This window comes from Equus asinus, chromosome X (assembly GCF_041296235.1).
Source record: "Equus asinus isolate D_3611 breed Donkey chromosome X, EquAss-T2T_v2, whole genome shotgun sequence".
Taxonomy (NCBI): Eukaryota; Metazoa; Chordata; class Mammalia; order Perissodactyla; family Equidae; genus Equus; species Equus asinus.
The window spans coordinates 133,521,213-133,541,397 of record NC_091820.1 but is presented as its reverse complement, the minus strand read 5'-3'; the positions used below and the strand labels follow the sequence as shown (position 1 = coordinate 133,541,397).

The window sequence follows — 20,185 nt, the reverse complement described above, 5'->3', positions numbered from 1 at the left end:
TTTCTGTAAGTACACAGACACATTTACTATTTTCCAAACAGCAGGGGATGTTCATGTGCGCACAGACAGGAGTATGTGTTTAATATGGTTTAGTGGCATCCTATGTAATTAATGTGTTGAAATCTTTTAACGGGGAACATGGAGAATTTTTTTCAAATATCTAAGGTTTTGCTTTTTTAGGGTACAGAAAAGATTATTTGCAAGGCATATATGCTTTGCATGATAAATAACTTTCCCCCCACATATCATTAATTTTTGTTATATTTAGAAATTTAAGACCAGGAGCAAACATCTGTCAGACTAATTTTTTGCTTTTTCATAAGTGCAACTTTTTAATAAAAATTTACATCTAGATAAACAATCTTCAGACTTTTGAAACTTTAATAAGATTTTAAAAACATCATGACTTTGAACTGAAAAACATACACGTTTAGCACACAAATATTGTAATATGAATCAACTCCAACTCCATTTGAAAACATGGGAATCAAATTACAGTTTTAGAAGTTAGTAATTCACATTTAAGCAAGTTAGCGCCTTGCTGAATTCAGCCTTTGTAAAAAAGAGACTTAGTGCATATTGGAATGGCACAAAGTGCTTTTGTACCATTTTGTTGATTTTTTCACCTTATTAAACAAGATCAAGTTCTTGAAAGTTGGTAGATAACGGCTAACTTCCTACGACATGTGAAATTTCCAATGGTAACAGTTACATTTTGTAACAGAACATTTTCTATAGATTTCTTTTCCTATCTTAAAATTTTAAAAGCAATCATTTGTAAGGATTGCATCAACATCAATTTAGCAGAGGAAGATCAAACTTTATTGAAACTGCTTGCATACAAAATATATTGCACTATAACCAAACAAATGTCAACATAAAATCCAATCTGTTGTCGCTAATATGTACAGAGAATATTGCCCAAGAGCAGTTACATTACAAGGTCATTCTACCTTGGTTAATTATCTACAGTATTTTAAACCAAACAGCTTACAGATGATGTGTGCAAGGTACCAATTTCTGTTTTCAAATACTATACATTCCCAGAATAAATAACTAGAAATCAACATTAATGTTTGGCAATACTTTCAAAAGACTTTTTAATATTCTTGAAATCATGTGCAGTTTGTTGCCATTTTTATACGCTTATTTGTATGCAAGGAAAAGTAACTGTAAAATGAAAATTCAAAGAAACAAACTCACAAGATACATCAGAGGCAGAACTTGGGTTCATACGGCTCTGTACAGATTCAGTGGTCCCCCTACTCGGAGTTATTTTTTAAGAAAAATATAACATCTCAGAGTGAAGGTCCTTCACATATTTTTCCTCAGTAAATTTCATTCATTAAAAAAAAAAAGACAAAACCAAAACCCAACATGTCAAAAAACAAAAGAAAAAAAAAGTAGTATTTGTTAACCAATCCTAGTCTGCTTTCCAATTCTGCTTATACATTAGACCTTAAATTTATAGTTTATAAAACATTTAACCTGCTTCAAATGTTTCTTAGACAAAGTACCTGTACTTCACAGGATTATTATGCACACGTGGAAATGACCTTCCTATTTCCCCGAAATAAGCCTGAAACTAAAATATGAAAAACTTCACGAAACTTGGGGAGGACAAAATAAAAAAGGCTCTAAGTTAAAATTGGTCATCAGGCCAAAGAGCAGGCATATCCTTCTAACTCGACCAGGAAGGTTTGTTCCTAGCTGAAAACGTTTCAGCCTCTCTCAAATGAAAAGATAGTTATTTCTTCTCCTGTCTATACAGAAACATTACACATCCCTCTCAATAACACTATTTGTCAAACTTCAGTGCAACAAAACAAAAACAAAAACAAGTCCTATTCTTTACTGCCTAACCTGATGTTTATGTAAGGAAAAAATATGGAAAGCATGCATTCCTCTATGAAGTACTAATGTTTGACAGGGTTTGCTACATCTTTAACATTTAGTGTTTCCAACTTATCTTCCCTGAACTCTGCATCCAAATATAATATTCCTACCTGCCAAGATATAAAAAAGGCACAGATCATACAACTTTTTTTTTTTTGCTAATGAAAATGACAAACGTCACATCACACACATCTCAGGGTCCACTAAAATACTGGAAAAGTGGACCAAAACATAAACTGACACAGGACGTGAAATGACACAGTATTTTATAGACTTTTACATGATACTGAAAACAGAAGTCTAACATGATTACCATAAGTGCTATTTATTCAGAAAAACTGAAATATACCGGTGAGTTATCACCCAGTGCAGGAAAATGGTCCAAATTAACAAAAGACATCACTGCTCAGTACTTTAAAAAATAAACCAAACTAAAATCCTTTCCTGAAGTGCTAAGTATACTTAAAAGTAATGTTTCAAAATTTCAAGATCTTTTTGTGCAAATCTGAAAATTGTTGCTTATGGTCAATACCAAAGAAAAAAAAATTTCTTAACAGAATTTGTGTTCATTTCATGCCCTGTGCCATCTTGCCTACTATTTGTCTTTGGCCTAACAAAGTTTTCTAATATGGAATAAGAATTATGGAAATGGTATAGGAAATATAACTTCAGAATTATGCAGTTTAGGGTACTCCATTCACAAGTGGTTGCTGACCATCCACGCTGTCTGGCTTTTCCTTCTTCTGGTTACGATCTTTACCCGTGCGCAGCCGATTACCTTCACTGGAGGTATTCTGTAATGTTTTAGTGTGGACACTCCTTTCATTATTGCAGTCAACTCTGATCTAAAACAAGTTATAGTTGTTATATACACAGACCATATCCTATTGTAATCTGTAATTGGCCTGACAAGAAATTTAAGCCTGAAGTGTAAATTCCACATGTTAAATGGGGAAATGGAGGTGAGAATAGAAAGAGTGCAAGAAATTAAGGTCAGGCAAGATCTTTATTTGGTTTGATTTTAAAACACTCTTCTTCAACTGGAGCACACTGGTCATCTCACTGCGTCCAAAGTTAGACAAAAACTCACAATCCTACCGTGTCTTCTTCTAAGCAGAATAAAACAGTGAGAAACAAATATTTACAATGAATTGCTATTATTCTGATTACAAGATATACATGATTATAATACTAGAATTCAAAAGAATGGGTTATTCTTCAAAGACTGTTAAACCAAAGAGGAGAGACATAATGTCTTCCTATTCCAACCTTACCAGGATAAGAACTCAACCAACTCACTTATTAACTAGCCTTCAGTTGACAGCTTTGTATCTATCATGGGTATGATTAAGTCTCTCTATAAAGAGAGCTCCCAATGTCTCCCAGCAGAAAATAAGTGTTAGTTTCTAGTAGCTCGCATTTCAGTAAGGCAAGTCGGATGATCATACAACTTGAACTCTCAAGAATAAGGATGGTAGAGGGAAATCTGAAGAAACTAACGTGTGGAAAGGCTGGAATCCCAGGAAGAGTGTAAAGATGAATGCAATTTATAAAAAATTCTTAAGATTTATACAACATTTTAAGTGCCAACACCGAACACTTAAACACTGCTAACAGAATTCCAGATGCTGTACAAAAGAAAAATAACACTGACCAATGGGCCTAACACAACTACAAATATTGATCTGCTTCAAGTACAAATGCTATGTATATCCCAAAATGGTTCACTGTAATTTCAAAGTGTATTTAAGTGTTGGGTCTGGGTGCGTCTTACAAATGTTTGGTTGTCAAGGGTTCAGTGCTTTGATTCAGATCTATTTTCATACTTACATAGAACACACCACCTTTTTATTTGGTATTCCATTTTAATTATAAATATGTATCTTTTTTAACCAATGCGATTAGATTGCCAAGTTCATCAAACATGTCAGTTTAAGTGGGGAATTATAAAACTGGGACATAAATGCCTCACATCTTTGTAAAGCACATGTATGTACATTATTTCATCAATCTCTTTATCTAAGTCTAATGTCTTTTCTATGCTGGTCCTTAAGAACCCGCCAGTAGTTAACACCTACTTACAACTGCTAGGGATTCTAAGGAATATTCTGTCATGAAGTTTCTGCTCTAAAGAAGTATCTCTCACTAATCTTGGATGTTGGTTCCAAACCACTCCATAGCCAAGAAGGAAGCCTGAATACTTGTATTAAGAATTAAGAGTTAAAGAAGAAGAGAACATGGCTTCTGGGAATCAGTCACCAGTGTTCCAACATCACTCCACCATATGCTAACTATGTGACTACATAGTCAAAGGACTATGGACAAAAGACTGAATGTTTCTAAGCTTCAGTTTACTCATCTATGAAACAGAACAGTAAAACTACTTACCTTGGGGTTACTGGAGGAGTAAATGACATAACACATACACAAAGTACTTAGCGAAGGTACCTGGACATACTCAGGTGTAATTTTAAAAATGATTTAACAATGGGTTCAGCACAGGTGATGACCAATTGAGAACAGAGGCTGGCTGTAAACAAGCAGCTGACTGACTCAGCATGTACTAGCTGAGTTTCATCAGTCCTGCCTATCACGATTACTACCCATGAGATAGACACCTTCTTTTCCTTACTTTCCACTCAAAGAGGACACCCCATCCCTGCAACTCAGGGGAGGAGGGCCCCACAGGGCCTACTCAGATCATTCTCACAGTACATTCCAGAATGTTCTCTTTCTTGGGGAATCGGGGGCAACCACCAATGTGGTACTGAAGTCATAATGTGACTGTCGAAGTCTTCACATATACTCAGACTGCATATTCTCTATAGAAATCTTCCTTGTATACTTGTTACAAAGGACTAAGATTGCCCACAATTGTAACGTTGAAAGGAACATATTTCACATATACCAAATTCAGAACCTTTGAACATGTTTTAAAATAAAGTAAAATAAACTCATAAATCTCAAAGTACCGTAATTCAAACAACTGAGATAAAAAGAGGCACAGAGGTTTACCTGGAGGGATCCATCTGCTGTTCTTCCTTTAGCCTCTCTTGGATTACGTGGACGGTTATCTGTTCGGGAGTGATCATCATTCCCTACAAGGACATTTTCACAAAGTTCAACAGTCACTGATTCTGACAGGCTTAGTGGAAGTTCTTTATTCCCACATCCTCAATCTATTTAGACCAACCACAGAATCTAATATATAATCAACAACCTAGTGATTCCAGTTACATAATGGTTAATAATCTAGCATGCTACAAGAAGGCATTACAATTCTGCATCAACTGTGTTACAGATCAACCTGAGCTAATGATCAGATGTCATGGTTAGAATCCCCAAAGCAGCTGAACTGGTTATCAGTGTTCATTCATATCTTCTACATGAACCATAAGGAAGGGTGTCTAATATCCTGTTAACCACTGTACGAATGAAAGGCTGAGCCTTTCCCATGGTGACCAGTTTAAAACAGAAGAAACAGGGTCTTAGTAATACAGCATTGAATCACCAAGATTTTTCACAGAACTTCAGACAGTTGTTACAACTCACCTTTATTCCTGAATAAATGAAAACCTCTGTACCTTTGAAGCCGCCTCCACGTCCTCTTCCTCCCTGGCCTCTTCCTCCCCCGCCACGCCGTCGTCCGTCTCCTCTGCGCAGGAAGTTCTCCCTCTCTTCCTCTGTTGGAGCTAATGACCAATCACTGAGTTCATCTCTGTGGTCAGATTCTGTTTCAGAAGCATTTGATGCTTCAGAATTAGTTCCTATCGAGAGTTAAAAGTTATATACCATTGTCCGACTTAAAAAAAAAGTTAGGTTAACAGAAGCTTCCAGAGACGTTTCAGGGGTAATCCAATACTCTTCCCAATTTATAAGCCCACCAAAAAGTATTATTACTTTCCATTTTGTAAAACAAATTATCTTAAATTCAAAATAAAGGGTTTCAGAATATTTGAGGTAATTTTGGTTTTAAACATTTTTGGTTATCTTTAAAACAACACAAGGTATTTCAGCAGCCATCTAAGTTCTACCCTGAGTGCGCCACGTCACTAAACAGCTGTGCTCCTTTACACATCTGCGCCCTCTGAGGGAAAGCTGTCTACAACAGTTACATACTGTTCCTTGATAAGCAAAACCTCTATAAAGAGAGTTCCTTTTAACAAGGCTTGGCCCAGGGACAGAGGGGATTGCACACATTTTGGTCACCTCTGAGAGGGTGGCAAAGAAGGCCACCATGGCAACTGTCTCAGGGCAGGATCTCTTGTGGGATGAGGGACTGGACCCAGCTGAAGGGGTATGTGCGTGCCTGATGCTTGCTCCATAACCTTCCCTCCCACTCCTGTTGGAATAACTGATCATTAATACAGGAATTATTATAAGAAACTCGTTATGCCTGAGGGGGTGGGTTAATGACAAAGGGGATGGGAGTGGGGAAAAAAAAAAGAGTTCCATGGTGAGGTGGGACTTCACCAGCAAAAAGAACAGACTGTTGGGAGGGGTGAGGGGTGAGGTTCAAGGTTGGCCTTAGGAGTAGGTGTGTCTCTCCCCCACTCCAGAACATCAACTCTACTACCTCTCTCTTCCTCTGTTGGAGCTAATGACCAATTATAGCTTCACCATTATAGCTTCATTCCTGTGGATCTTGAAGGCTTTTCCATCTTTAAAGAGTTCCTTTTTGAAATGCAAATATTTGTGAGATGGATTATACCTTATACCATCATTAGCAAGTTACATAGTAGATACACAGTTGAGCAAGAAAGACAGTGGGTACTGGCAGGTGGGGATAGCGTTCAGTGAAAGGTAGTGGGAGAGAAGAAAGCAGCACTGACAGAACAGCTGGGAAGGCAAAGAGAAACTTCGCCTACTTCTTGACTGTGCCTAGGGCTGACTTTGGCCATGCCACTCAAAATCACCTTATGAGCCACAGAATGCAGACCCCTGATTTACACAGTCCATCCAGCAAGTATGACCAGCACATGTCTGACAAAAAATGAGCCATAGTACACAAATAAAAAGGTTTTGGCTATACAGTAGGAAAATCAGGAAAGGCCTTAAGAAAGTCATCAACACACAAAGGCTTAAGCAGATTTACCCCCAGCCAGAATGTGGACAGAACTCACACCTGCCCTGTGAACTCTATGTGTTATGATTAGGTTTTTACTCTATATGTCTCTTGCAACACAATTTGACCCACTGTGAATTGGAAACCATGTAGTGAGAAATTGTTATAATGGGGTTCTAATGAATATTAGAGATTAGCAGCTATTAAGTCTAGGAACAGATAAAGTTACTGAGTAAAATGCTTAGTTTGTACCTGAAGTATATCCAGGACCGCGTCTGCCGTGCCCCCTATTTCTGTAAGGTCTACTACCTCGACCCATTCCTTGACCATCATCAGTCACATAGCCTTTTTCCTTATCTGTACGATTTGGTGGTGGTCTAGAACTAGCTCCAATCTGTCGCAACTGCTCATCAATTTGTAATCTCTCCAAACGCAACTGGTCTACTTCCTATTTAAAATATACAAGATAACAGTAAAAATAATTTGACATTTTACTTAATAATACCTTTCTCCTTTTCATCAGATAAAAAGTATACTGGAAATATTTCAATTTCAGTTCTAAATTTACAGTAAACACTGTTACACAGAATCATCAGGAAATTGAATGGTCTCCTTAAAAAGAAAATTACTATAGATAACAGATTATTGATGTCCAGAATTAGAGATATAACAAAAATACTCAGCATTAAAATGATACTGAATAGAATTTAAAGTTGTTTGACCTGGTACTATTATCCAATAGAATCTGCTAAGGCACAGACATACTCATTTTGGGACTTCTTGATGATAGGATATTGAATAAAACAACTCTAAAATGTATGAATACAGATAAATGACATTTAAGGTTTACCAGCTGACCTTAAAAATCACACAGTGTAAATAATCTTAACTGAAACAGATTTGCCAGTTAGTATCTTAATTTACAAAGCATTGAGTTTGGGCCATCTTCTGTTTTCAAAGAACATATATATACTACAGCAGGTCTTTGGATATGATTATACAATGAAGGAACAACTATTTTTAACAAACTGAAAATGCTCATATTCTTTATATGGCAGGGGACTATTTAATAGCTGACCAAAAAAGTTAGGTCCTCCATCACGCCTTGAAAACCTCTTACAGACTACAACTCTGCTAGAACAAGTATGACAAACAGTATAAATTCAGTTGATCAAAAATACACCTGGGGTCCACTGAGAGACCCTTACACACAGTGCTTCCAATATGTTGGGTTCTGTCAAATCCAGATGAAGCCTCAATTCTAACCCTTGTCCTTGCAAAGGACCCACAGACATCTCATTTACTGGCTAGAGGGAAGTGGATCCATAACTACAGTAGTACTGGGTGTCTCAGTCAAGCAGAGGCCATCATAGGGACTGTCTACATGAACAGTCATGGAGAAGTCCCTGCAAAGCTAAGTTCCTAAAATCTTGGTCGTGGCAGCTTCTGGAAGAGAAAGGGCAGGTAAGGATCTAGATGAGTTTCATCAGTGCTCTGAGGCAAAATTTCTGTTTTACAAAGGACTTGAGCAAAGGAGAGCCTGTAGCTAAGTGAGTGGATTACGCCAAAAGTACAGTTATAGTTCATGGAACGGGTATGTCTTGCAAAACAGAATGGTACTCCAGGTCTCCCTGTGGGGCAAAGCAGTCTCCTTTTGGTGAGAGATGCCAGGCCCAATCAAGGGAAGATCTGGTGATGGAAAGAATGGCAACAGGACAGCTACTGATGACCAAAAAAGATACTCAAATGTGAAGAATCAATCAAAAGATCTAAGAGAGAACATTAGTCAAAAGAACAAGGGACTGATACAGTGCAATCCTAACTCTCCAGGATGGTCTTCATAATTATCTAAGCAAAAAATATGGAGAAAAACACATACGAAAGATAACACATAAAACACATTTTAAAAACAAAGACAAATAAGCAAATCAATGGGGTATCCTACCAATGCGAACCTTGCTGGATGAAACCTTCACACTTGCAAAGATTAACTGAGCACCACAAGAATGAATGAAATGCCTAGCTATTGTACTTTTCTTTCTTATTTGTATACAAGTAGAAATTGTTCAATTTTATTTATTTCAGCAAAAAATTAAGATAGCATCATAAATAAATAAAGTTGGACTATTTTTCAAATACTGTTTAGTGCCAGTTACATTATAATCTTGATACATATGTATATAAAGAAGAAATTATAAAAGGGACAAGGATAAGATTCCATTTCATTGAACTATAGAACATTTTGGCCAAAGGGAATTTTCAAAAGCATCCAGTCTAGGGAAGTGACTTGCCTAAAGTCACATAGCCAGCTCCTGGCAGAAGAGAGACTAGAAGCAAACTGCTGGATTGCCAATCCAGTGCTATTCCCACTGTACTTTGTAGCCTCCTGGTTCCTGCTTTCCAGCTTGCAATCTAGAGGAGGCATAACCACACAAACACTGGCTAAAATGAGCATTTATAAGAAGACACAAATTGTTTCTATTTTCTACCACAGAGTATAGAGAAAAATATGAAGGGTAAACATTTAAACAGAGGACTTCATGAAACGCTGGGATTTCCTTGACAAATGACAAAAGAGAGACAACAAAGGCAAGTGTTACAGATACAAAATTTGGCCTGGAAAAAACTCACAAAGGCTAGAAAGGATCAACTGGATGACAAGGCTATGTAAAGGATTACCTAAATTGAGTGTAAGGCTTCAGAAGAATACTGGGAAACGAGGGAATTTACTGAGAACTGGAATATTGGTCCTTAAATTTATAATGATGAAAAACTGACTTGAGTTTTCAGAAGGAATATAGTAAGCTAAACAAAGTATTTTCTTTATTATCTTTTATAGGTCTTTCATTGTAACGTACAGAATGAATCTTAACTGCTGACAGATTTATTATGGAGTTTTTATATTTTAGTGCAAAAGGATTAGAAGTTAAGGTTCTTCCTATTCTCACCTTTAAATAGTTCAGGTGATAATCCAAAAGAACAGTGGCATTAGCGATGCTGTCCTTTGTTCCCACAAAAACAAATGGTACCATACCCTGAAAAAGAAATGGTAACAATGATTCTATAAAATTAATGAGGGATTAATGCGAAAAAATGCAAATAATGACTAAATCTCTAGCTCAGGGTCTGACAAACAGTAGATACACAAATGTTTGCTGAAAATATAAATCAATACACGAAAACAACAATAGTTGGTATATTTTGTACATTTACTGTGAATAAGGACAGATCAATATAACAACCCCTTAAACGCATCATGTTATGTTTTAAACACTACTATTAAATGTTGGCAAAGTCACAGATTATGTAATTCAAAATTATACAAGCTTTAACATGAGATGTACAAACAAAATTAATACGTTCAAATACTCTAAATCATTTACTACAGGTTTTATCTAGATCAAATTCTTTAAAAAGTAATTCAAAATTAGATACTAGGGTACAAGAGTGACAACTAAAATCAATTTTGCTAACCAAGTCAACAGAATACAAACAAAATACAAACAAAAAGAACTAGGATAAATTAAAATGCATTCAGTATTCTGACAAGAAAAAAAAAAACAGGCACATCCATAAGTATAAAATTTAGCATTTCAATACATTTCAATAATGTATTCTGAAAATTACAAAAGGCTGAATCATAAGAAAAGTTCGATCTTCTCTCTGTGGTACTATTTTATTATATTAAAATACTAAAAATATATACTTCTAGCCCATCACCATAAATGAGGAAAAAACTTTATCTAGTCACAAGTTACAGGGAAGCCTAGGCCAGCTGTACAAACTAATAGCTGGCAATTACGACATCAAAGTTGAGCACAGTTCAATATCTTGCTACTGAAAGAATACACATGTACACATGGTTACTGATATTCACAAGTGACTAAAGAAAAGCGTACAATGGCTTTGAGGTGGAAACACAATTTTCTAGGCAAAGCTTCTAGGTGTGAAAAGCCGAGATGCTGTCCCTTTAGCAAGTATCATTTTATTAAAAAGAGCATTCATCTGATCGGTGTGGCTACTGCTGGGCTGCTTTGTTTGCTTGCATTCAGTACACAGCATCTAAAATGTATCTGTGGCTAGAGTAGGCTTTTTCTTTTTCCTTCCACATGAACGTGGCTATTGATGGGGAACAAAACTGAACAATTAAGAATACTACTTGCAGACTGACCTTCATCTGGTAGGCAAGGCACTGCTTCCTAGTAACAGTGATCACCTGAAAACCAGGTGCCACTGAAAATCCGTGGGCTTCATAAGGACTTTTTTTTGCATTGCATAATATATGAACTACAAAAATAATCAGGTCTGCGAATCAGATCTCTTCTTCTCAAAACATTTTTGACTGTTGAGTTTTTTCCCCAACTGGCTTTGTTACAAAGCAGTTAACCATATTATTCTCAAAAATATCATATGATGAAATGCTGCACCCTTCCTTCTGGATCATACAGTACAAAATAAGCTTTAAAACCCTATGTCACAGATTCAGTTTGATTGACTTTGGAGTAAATAACTTTAAAACATCTTCTCTTTCAAGGTGTCCACTTGCAGTTATATTTCTCTTTATAAAACGGCATTTTTGCTTTTAATCTCTTGTGAGTCATAACATTTTTCCCATAAATAATTCTCACAGGCCAAGCAGGAGGCCCTGGCCTCAAGGAACTCACAACGTGGCTGAAAAGATCAAAAGTAATGGCTACGCAGTAAGTGCTACCATAGGGGTGAGCATATTGGAGCACGGAATGGGGAAAGGCTCTTGAGCCAGTCAGGGGGAGGGGATCTGAGGCAAGTACACAAGGAAAGCACAAGGAGTAAGGTCAAAGCAAGGTGGCAAGTTGGAGGAAGTAAGAGCGCTCCAGGCGGAGGAAACACATGCACATGTCTAGAAGCAACAGAGTATAACATGTTCAGAGAACTCTGCTTCAGTACGGCTCAAGCCTCTCTAGAATGAAAGGAAGAGGACTGCTAAGAGATGATACTCAACAGGTGACGGTGAAAGAAAGGCCTCATAGGCAACAGGAAGGCATCTGAGCTTTCTCCAAGGGCAATGGATCCACATACCCACAAACACTCCCCCACCATCCCCCAACCCTGATGGTCATGTGTAGTCCTTCTTAACAAGGGGAATAAACATTAAAATATAAAATTCAAATGTACTTTTCAAGGAATGTTCTCCTACCTGCCAAACCTTGAGTTCAGGTTTCTGGGATTCCCCTGCTACAAGTGATGAAACCACTAACAGCTAAGCAGCATAAGGAACGCAAGTGATGTTGTTAATTGTAACAAGTGACACCGAGAAGCCTGAACGCAGGACTGTCACTGCAGGGCTTCTAACCCACTGCTAAACAGTTAGGTTCAGTCAAATATTGAAAACCAGTTTCTAAAATATGGCTTTAAGTAGTAACTAATGCATATAACAGAAGGTATATTTTGGGCTATTACAACCTGCAAAATTTCAAGAGAGACAGCATGAAAAAATGAAAGTCCACCCTTGAAAGAAGACAGTGACCATTAAATGCAACCCTGTAGTTTATGTTTACAGCATAAGTTCTGTCACTGTGAATAAGCTGAAAAGTAGGCAGCACTTTGGTTTGTAATATCTCATAAGCTGGCAATCAGATTTGAAAAAAACACAACATGAGTAGCCTATAAGCCTAACCAGAGAGAACACCCGAAACACCAATTGTGACATCTGGGTTGAAGAAATTACTTTTAGCATAATTCAAAGTGACAAATATTTCTTACCCTCTGCACTTTTGTACTGTTAGGCTGAGAAAAATGAGTGCTGTTTTCCTTTATATCTATATGTTTTTTTTCTTCCGAGGGAGTAGGTCCAACTCTTGAGTTACTGGAAGGTAGGGAATTTGGTGGCATAATTTCCTTGGTAAAAAAAACACAAGAGAAAAACAGACCAACTTTTAAGACTTTATTTAGCTTATTATAACGTTTTGATAAACAAAATTACAAAATGCAAAAATTACGCAGTAAAATCTCCAAAGTATTTAAGTTCAGCAAAAAGAATCTTTCCCAAAAGGAGGTTGGTTAGACAATATGTGAAAATTATGGCAATTTGGGGGGATTTTATTTTAAACCCTACCATTCTACAGAAGAGCAGGTCCTTACCTCCCCAACTCCATACAAATACTTTAAAAGTTGCTACCACACTCATGAATATAAAAGTGAGCATTATAAAATTTAAAGATTGGGAAGAGATGTTATGCCCAGATAAAAATTTACAACACACAAAATAAACACACATACACTTAAACTAAAAAAGCCAAAGGATGAAAGCCAGACAACCTAACCAGTAACCCAATTTTTGCTGTGTCAGCAACATTAAGTAATATTTGAAAAGTGCTTTACACTTTTCTATATTTATGACTCCCCATTTTAAAGACTGAGAACAAGCGTTAAAGGAGTTAAAGTGACTAATCCAAAGTCACAGCACTGGAGACTAGACAGAGGCCATTATCTACAACTATACCGTTAACTGGCATGCCTCCTAATCAGAATTTTTACATTCACATTATGTGTGTATTACAGAGGCCTATAAATTAATGTCAAATAAAACAATAAAAAATGTTTACTTTTATTAGACAAACTAGAAACAAATACACCAGAACATACCTCTTCTTGTGGAACATTTTTCTCATTTTCGGCCTCAATTCTCACCCTCACAACTCCTGACTTGTCCACAATCTCCTGAATCAGTTTTCCATTTTTGCCTATTACCTTGCCTAAGTTAAGAAATGAATAATTCATGTTTGGTTTTAAAAACACATGCCCCAAACCGGTAAGCACACCCCACTGTAAACTATCACCTTATTTTACATATATATGCACACACATAATTATAAAATCTCAACACCAAAACAGAGACTCTTTTCAAAAAGACAAACTGGCTTTCCGAGTTAGTAGGTGGTCATCTGTAATCTCTTTTGGTCAGGTATTAGAGTGGATGAATACTCAACTGATTGGGTAATTTTGAATTTTTAAGGCAGTTCAAAGACAGGCTCTTATTTTGCACAAAAGGGTATACTTTGAACTTGCTGGTACAGTGGTGCGTATCACTCTTTTGGCAAAATTCTATGAAAAGAATTAAGGAAAAGGAAAGACAACAGAAAATACACTTGCTTATTTATTCGACAACTTCAATTCTACCTGTACCTGATTTAAATCTGCTTCTTTGCCCACAGTAAATATTTCTAGAATTTTATGTGGCACATTTATAAAAGATATTCTAAGTTTAAGAGTGGCCTAAACAGCCATACACCCATCTAAAAGATGTGTACATTCTTCAGGCCAGTGTGTTAGCAATATTGCTCCTGTGCACTACCCCTAAATTATATCAGTATATCAAAGGGGGAAGGATTAGCTACAGAGTGAAAGATTAAGAAATCACATTTTAAGATAACTCAAAACCACAACAAAAAAGCTTAAAACCAGTTCAAGGTTAAGTATTATTCAATAACATCCGTTAAAATGCCAAAGACTTCAAATACCAGTAATGAATAGGCAGTCGATTCTTTCCCTCATTTTATAAAATTCAATCACATACTTAACTGGGAAATGACTGCTGTCACAGCCACCATCACCCATTAGTGTAAAGCATCACATTACAAATGTAAGAACTACTGATTCTAGAAATCTACATGTGAATTACATCTGATTCCAAAGGCTCTCCCAAGGTACCCAAAAGCACCTTTGCACTGGCCACATGCATCATGTACTTGCCACATCATCATCAACTCATCTAAGGCAGGAATGGGGAAAAAACTGGAAGCCAAACCTAGATAAGAACCCAGGGAAAGCCTTCTTACAACAGGATCTGGTGGTTCTTCTCATCAGCATAGCCTTGGTACTCTTGCTGTGTGCGGCAGCCTCACTCACCCCCATAACCTCTTTCGACTGGTCAGTGGTCAGGGAACAGAACTGACACCACTAAATCAGGACTCCTGATCTAGGTCCTTTCGTCAATTAGTTCTGCTCTTCTCTTCAAATGAAAAGGGGCTGGGGGAGGAGAGAAGTTACCATGGAGTCTTCCCACAACTTATTTTTAATCTCTAACACTTATATTTTCATGAATTAATGCTGATTTTAAAAAAGGTCTCAACGAATTAGCAAAAAGAAAAATGAGATTTTGGCACACGTTTAACTTATGTTTAACACGTTTAACTTAACTATCCTAAGTAGTGTGTGTTAACTATAGATGATTGAATAATTAAACCAACTCAATACCAAAGTGGGTGAAAAACAAGCAAATTTTTAGAAAAGAAAAATAAATCAGTGTACATACTTGTGAACGTGAATCTCTCACAAAGAGATCTTGTGAAAAATAATGAGATCGTAAAACATATTTTGGGACTCAAACTCACATAATACTGATTAGACATCTCCCTAAAGATCTGCCTTGCCAAACCATCTTACACAAAAACACTTTCCCGGGCCAGCCCGGTGGCGCAGCGGTTAAGTGTGCCTGTTCCACTTTGGCCGCCCCGGGTTAGCCGGTTCAGATCCCGAGCGCGGACGTGGCAGCACTCGGCAAGCCATGCTGTGGTAGGCGTCCCACATAGAAAGTAGAGGAAGATGGGCACAGATGTTAGCTCAGGGCCAGTCTTCCTCAAAAAACAAACAAACAAAAAACACTTTCCGAAAACTCCCAACATTCCCATTGTTAGAGCAGACAATCTCTAAAACAGAACTGTTTTACTTTAATAACTAGAAACAAAACAAAAATCAGGCTGATTGTACTTCAGCAGGCTTTCTGGTGAAAGGTCACTTCTGGGACCCTCTTGTCTCTAGGCAGGTTCACAGGCAGAATCTACTTTTCATAGCAAATAACCCAATTCTACATTACACAGCTATTTCCAAATGCCAACTGACATCTGACTATAACGTCCCTCAACTGAATTGGATGAAATTGTTTTGAAGAAGGGGAAGGAGGGAGAACTAACATTTACCGAGTCCCCTCCTATGTCCAGAGCTTGGGTAATATCTGTATCTATCCCTATCTATCTGTATCTTTCTATTTAATTATCACGACAACCCTGTGAGGTGAACACTATCATCACATTTGTTTCAGGGTTGAGGAAAGTAAGACTAAGGAGAGCTAAGTGAGTTGCCCAAGGCCGAATACCTATTAGAAAGTGACGTAGGACTGAAATCTAGATCCAGTTCCAGCATCCAAGAACTTTCCCCACCATCATGCCATCTCAGGAAGGAACGCCACTGAATCTGACACCTAAGTTTCTATTTGGTAATTTCTAAAAAAAGTGTCTATTGACTATATTTTATAAGAACTTCTAAATTTAAAATAACTTTTCTAACTATAAAATGAATTGCTTGACAAACTGTAAGAGGGAAATAAATATCATTCATAATCCCACTTACCCTGAGGTAATCAGCATAGTGCTGTACATACATTCTCTATACATACAACTGGTATGCAAGTTACCTCAATAACATTAGTAGTGTTCTTTAGTTGTCTGCAGTATACATCAAGTGAATAATTCTACATTATTTCACTACTATTTATACTTTATCTTCAATCAAACTAATTTGCTTTGCGAGAAAAACATTATTCCAAGTATTTCTTAATGGCACAGAAAGATGTTTATAATTCTATGCTGACAAAAAGTACAGCAAAACAGGCTAAGTTGGACTGAAACTACGTGAACAAAATGCACAGAAAGTCCTTATTTTCTTTCTTTAAACTTTCCAAAGGGCGTGCATTACTTCTCATAATCAGTCATGACGTCAAGTTGAAAAAAAATAAAACGCATAGGAAGTATGTCCCAATTTCATTTATAAATTAAAAACATATGTAGCGTTCTTGACAAAACCGCACATTCCTTTAATATGTTCTACTAAAGACATCTGTCGCATGTGAAGGTACTGGTGAAGGGTTCCAAGGTATTCGCTGGTGCTTGTGGTGGTGATGGTCGTGAAACAGTACTCAAGTCAAAACGAAGAATTACCGTCGATGTTGCAGAAAGCCCCACAGACATTCAGTGTTACCTCTAGCTTTGGAACTTACTAGATTTAAGTAACTTACATTCAGATGTTCAACTCCAAGATAATTAAGAATGCTATCATTTTATAGATCCATTAGAGAGATCATATACTAATCTACTCCAAATTACAAGGTCCCCAAATGTCATTCATTTAAAAAAATATATATTTAATTTTGAAAAAAATATATTTAATTTTAAGATATATAAAATATACAGTAAAGAGGCTGCGCAAAATTTATCCTTCCAGGCACTAGTAGGTTTGAACTAGCAAAGCAGTATCATTTGCATACCTTCCGAATATGTAATCTTTGCGTATCACATTTACCAAATATTTTCTGTACACCATAGCAACACACCATATTTCAAAGATTAAGCTTCAATTAAATGGTCACTCGAGTGAGTGAAAATGGAATTCTACCAGCATAAATTGTTTACCTAACTTTTGTTTTTGTAGTGGATGTCAACAGCAATTTCTGACTCACCTACTAAGTTCCTTGGAACTTGTATGACATCTTCAGCAAATTCAAGGAAGCTTCTGGCCTTTTTCACTGCATCTTGATCCTAATAAAAAGGGGGAGGAGATTTAAGACAAAAGATGAGCCATCTGAAATACTGGTTTTATTTTAGGAAAAAAACCTATTTAGTAAAATATTTACCTCTCCATAAATATGAAATGTGCAGGTGTCTTCATCTAGATCGATAGCTGTGACTCCTGGTACTTTTCTAGCTTGCTGAATATTAGCACCATGAGTACCAATCGCTAGACCCATCAGATCTTCTCGTACGATAAATTGTTCATGAAACCTTGAGGCAAGTTGCCTTGAACTCTGAAGAGAAATGCACATCTGATTAAAATTCTTTATCAACTATTAAGACAACTGTATTTAGGTCAGCCATGTAAATTATCTTGACCCTGTTTATCAGGGGCCTATCAATTAGTTTCAGTCAGAAACTAACAGGTTTTAGAAAATACCTCCCAAGGCATAAGTACTTATTAGGTTACTGAAAGTCTATGTCATTTGATATATTTTCATTAACAGGAAAGGGCTTGTTGACAATTTTCCAAGGTAACTTTTGAAAACCTATTTGCAAGGCTGCCTTAACCAATGACATCAACAATGTAACAATTAAGAAGCAGATCAAATGTTCCCAAATAAAAACCAGCTCACTGGGTCTGACAGACTCAATGTTATTTAAGTAAAAGTATTCTTAAATACCATCTTTACAGAAAATTGTATTCAGTTCATTTTTACGGTGTGTATATATATGTTTTTTTCTGGAAACAGTGCTAGTTATATAACTTATCACTAGATACTGTGGTCTAGACATCCCTCTGATGAAGTGATGACATTAAAACGACAGCCTCCCACCACATCCCCCAACCTAAGAAAAGGCATCATAAAAACTGTTGGTACAGTAAGTTAATTGAATGATTACAGAGTGTCAAAGATTTACAACTTATCTTACATATGTCCCTGCAACCTAAAATGAGATCAGAGTCTGTAAGACCTTGTGATCTGGATCCACAAGTATGATCAATTCTTTCAAATATTCGGTAATGACTGAACTAAGTTACACTAACACCCCAAACTTGTGGATAATTGCTCTCTTTAAATAGAATTATCAAAATTTAATGTTTAGTTCTAGCATGCCATTAATGAAAACCAAACATATTAGTGGCTCATGTTGAAAAATGGAAATTTCTTATCTGAATATGTGGATCTCTTTAATATTAGTAGTGAGGAAAGATAGGCATGCACACTAGTTTCTCATTATTCAACATATCTGATAATTTGAATGAATGAGTGTAACTACTGCAAACAATTTTTAAAGTATAATATCCTTTTTGTAGATTAGAGTAACAAAATGTATCAAATATTCCTAGGACTTTTCAAGAAGTCATGTTTTTTGAGTCCTGGTTCATTCACCTGGTTCATTCTTTTCATTGATAATTCACTGATAAATGGTAAGTCAAAGGTATGATAGATCATTTAAGAAGAATGAGATGTTTCAGAAGAGGCATATGAACATATTTCCATAATACTCACAATGACAGTAAGGAGGCTGTTCTGACCTAAAAGTTATGGAGAATAGCTAAAGAAACCACAAACTTGTGAACACAAGGACATCAAGGACGAATGAGAGCAAAAACTAATTTAAACAGACCTCTGTGGCCATAAGGAAAACAAAGAGCAAAAGGAGATATCAATGTCTCCTCCCCTGCTAAGAGTTCAGCAATCACACATCAAGTTAGAAGGTGGCAAGTTTCAGAGAGTTTTACAAGAATAAAGACTTTACTACCTTCTCTGTTAAAATGCAGTTTGGAACTCTTTTTTTTCTTTACTATTTCAACTGCATGGTGTTTTCCCTCTAATGAAAGGAATAATGATAAGGAACTCTGGAATCTGACAGTAATATACTTGAGTTGGCACATTAAACTAAAATCCATTTAGTTTCTATGGTAATGGATGGAAGTACTAGATAGTTATCAATGAAAATAAATGTATGGTGATGGAAATTATTGGAGGATTAATAAAAGTAGATAAAATGCACCTTAAGAGACGAAATAGTAAGTTAGGGAAATAGCCTCTGGCAGGAATCTGAAGACAGGAGTTTTAAAGAGTGACAACCAATTAGAATGAAGAAGTTCTATACCCTTTTAAACAGAGATAAACATACATAATGAAAGGAATATGATTAGATATTTAAATACTCTCTAGTACTTTAATGATAACATGTTATATGGAAGAAGCATTGCCTCATTTTATTAGCAGCTTTGATGAACTTCTAGAAAAAGTGAGTTGACCAGAAGTTTCTTAATATACATAAACTGCTGCTTAATTCTGAAACCTCAGACAAAAAACTTTAGTATGATTATGCTTTGTATAATTTTTCAAAATACAGAATCTAAGGAATTGCTAAGAAATAGTAAATAAAGGACAAGCTGCCCATACTCAAGTTTTGTAACTGCACACATCATTTCTAGATAGCCGTACAAGCAGCACTAGGGAAAGCCTCATACCTCTAGTTGCTTACTGGCTTCTTCATTTCTCAGTATCAGAGACAGCTTAGTGCGCAGACTCCGAAAGTGCATGTCAATCAGCATGTGTGCTCGCTTTGAGGTGACTTCATTGATGGACTAAAGGATATAAATTCACACCATTATTATCAAAGCAAATGCCCCAAATGAGATACGACAAAATAGACAACTCAA

The 20,185-nt window shown here is 36.4% G+C and overlaps 1 protein-coding gene across 12 annotated transcripts in view; it reads right to left on the bottom strand.

The window, feature by feature from the left end:
* Nucleotides 1-304: 304 nt before the first annotated feature.
* Nucleotides 305-20,185, bottom strand: part of FMR1 (fragile X messenger ribonucleoprotein 1) — a 37,615-nt gene continuing 17,734 nt past the window's right edge. For 2 of the 12 annotated variants that reach the window (XM_014864779.3, XM_070501898.1), the window contains 10 exons: nt 19,994-20,110; nt 17,628-17,798; nt 17,454-17,532; nt 13,586-13,695; nt 12,704-12,838; nt 9,910-9,996; nt 7,214-7,409; nt 5,481-5,663; nt 4,912-4,994; nt 305-2,741 (listed from right to left, as the gene is read on the bottom strand). In XM_014864779.3, the coding sequence (XP_014720265.1) occupies nt 2,580-2,741; nt 4,912-4,994; nt 5,481-5,663; nt 7,214-7,409; nt 9,910-9,996; nt 12,704-12,838; nt 13,586-13,695; nt 17,454-17,532; nt 17,628-17,798; nt 19,994-20,110 (1,323 nt within the window). In that variant the 3' untranslated portion in view covers nt 305-2,579. Of the gene's footprint in view, nt 2,742-4,911; nt 4,995-5,480; nt 5,664-6,217; nt 6,494-7,213; nt 7,410-9,909; nt 9,997-12,703; nt 12,839-13,585; nt 13,696-17,453; nt 17,533-17,627; nt 17,799-19,993; nt 20,111-20,185 lie in introns of those variants that run through there. The other 10 variants (XM_014864781.3, XM_070501900.1, XM_014864780.3 and 7 more) reach the window with 6 other exon arrangements.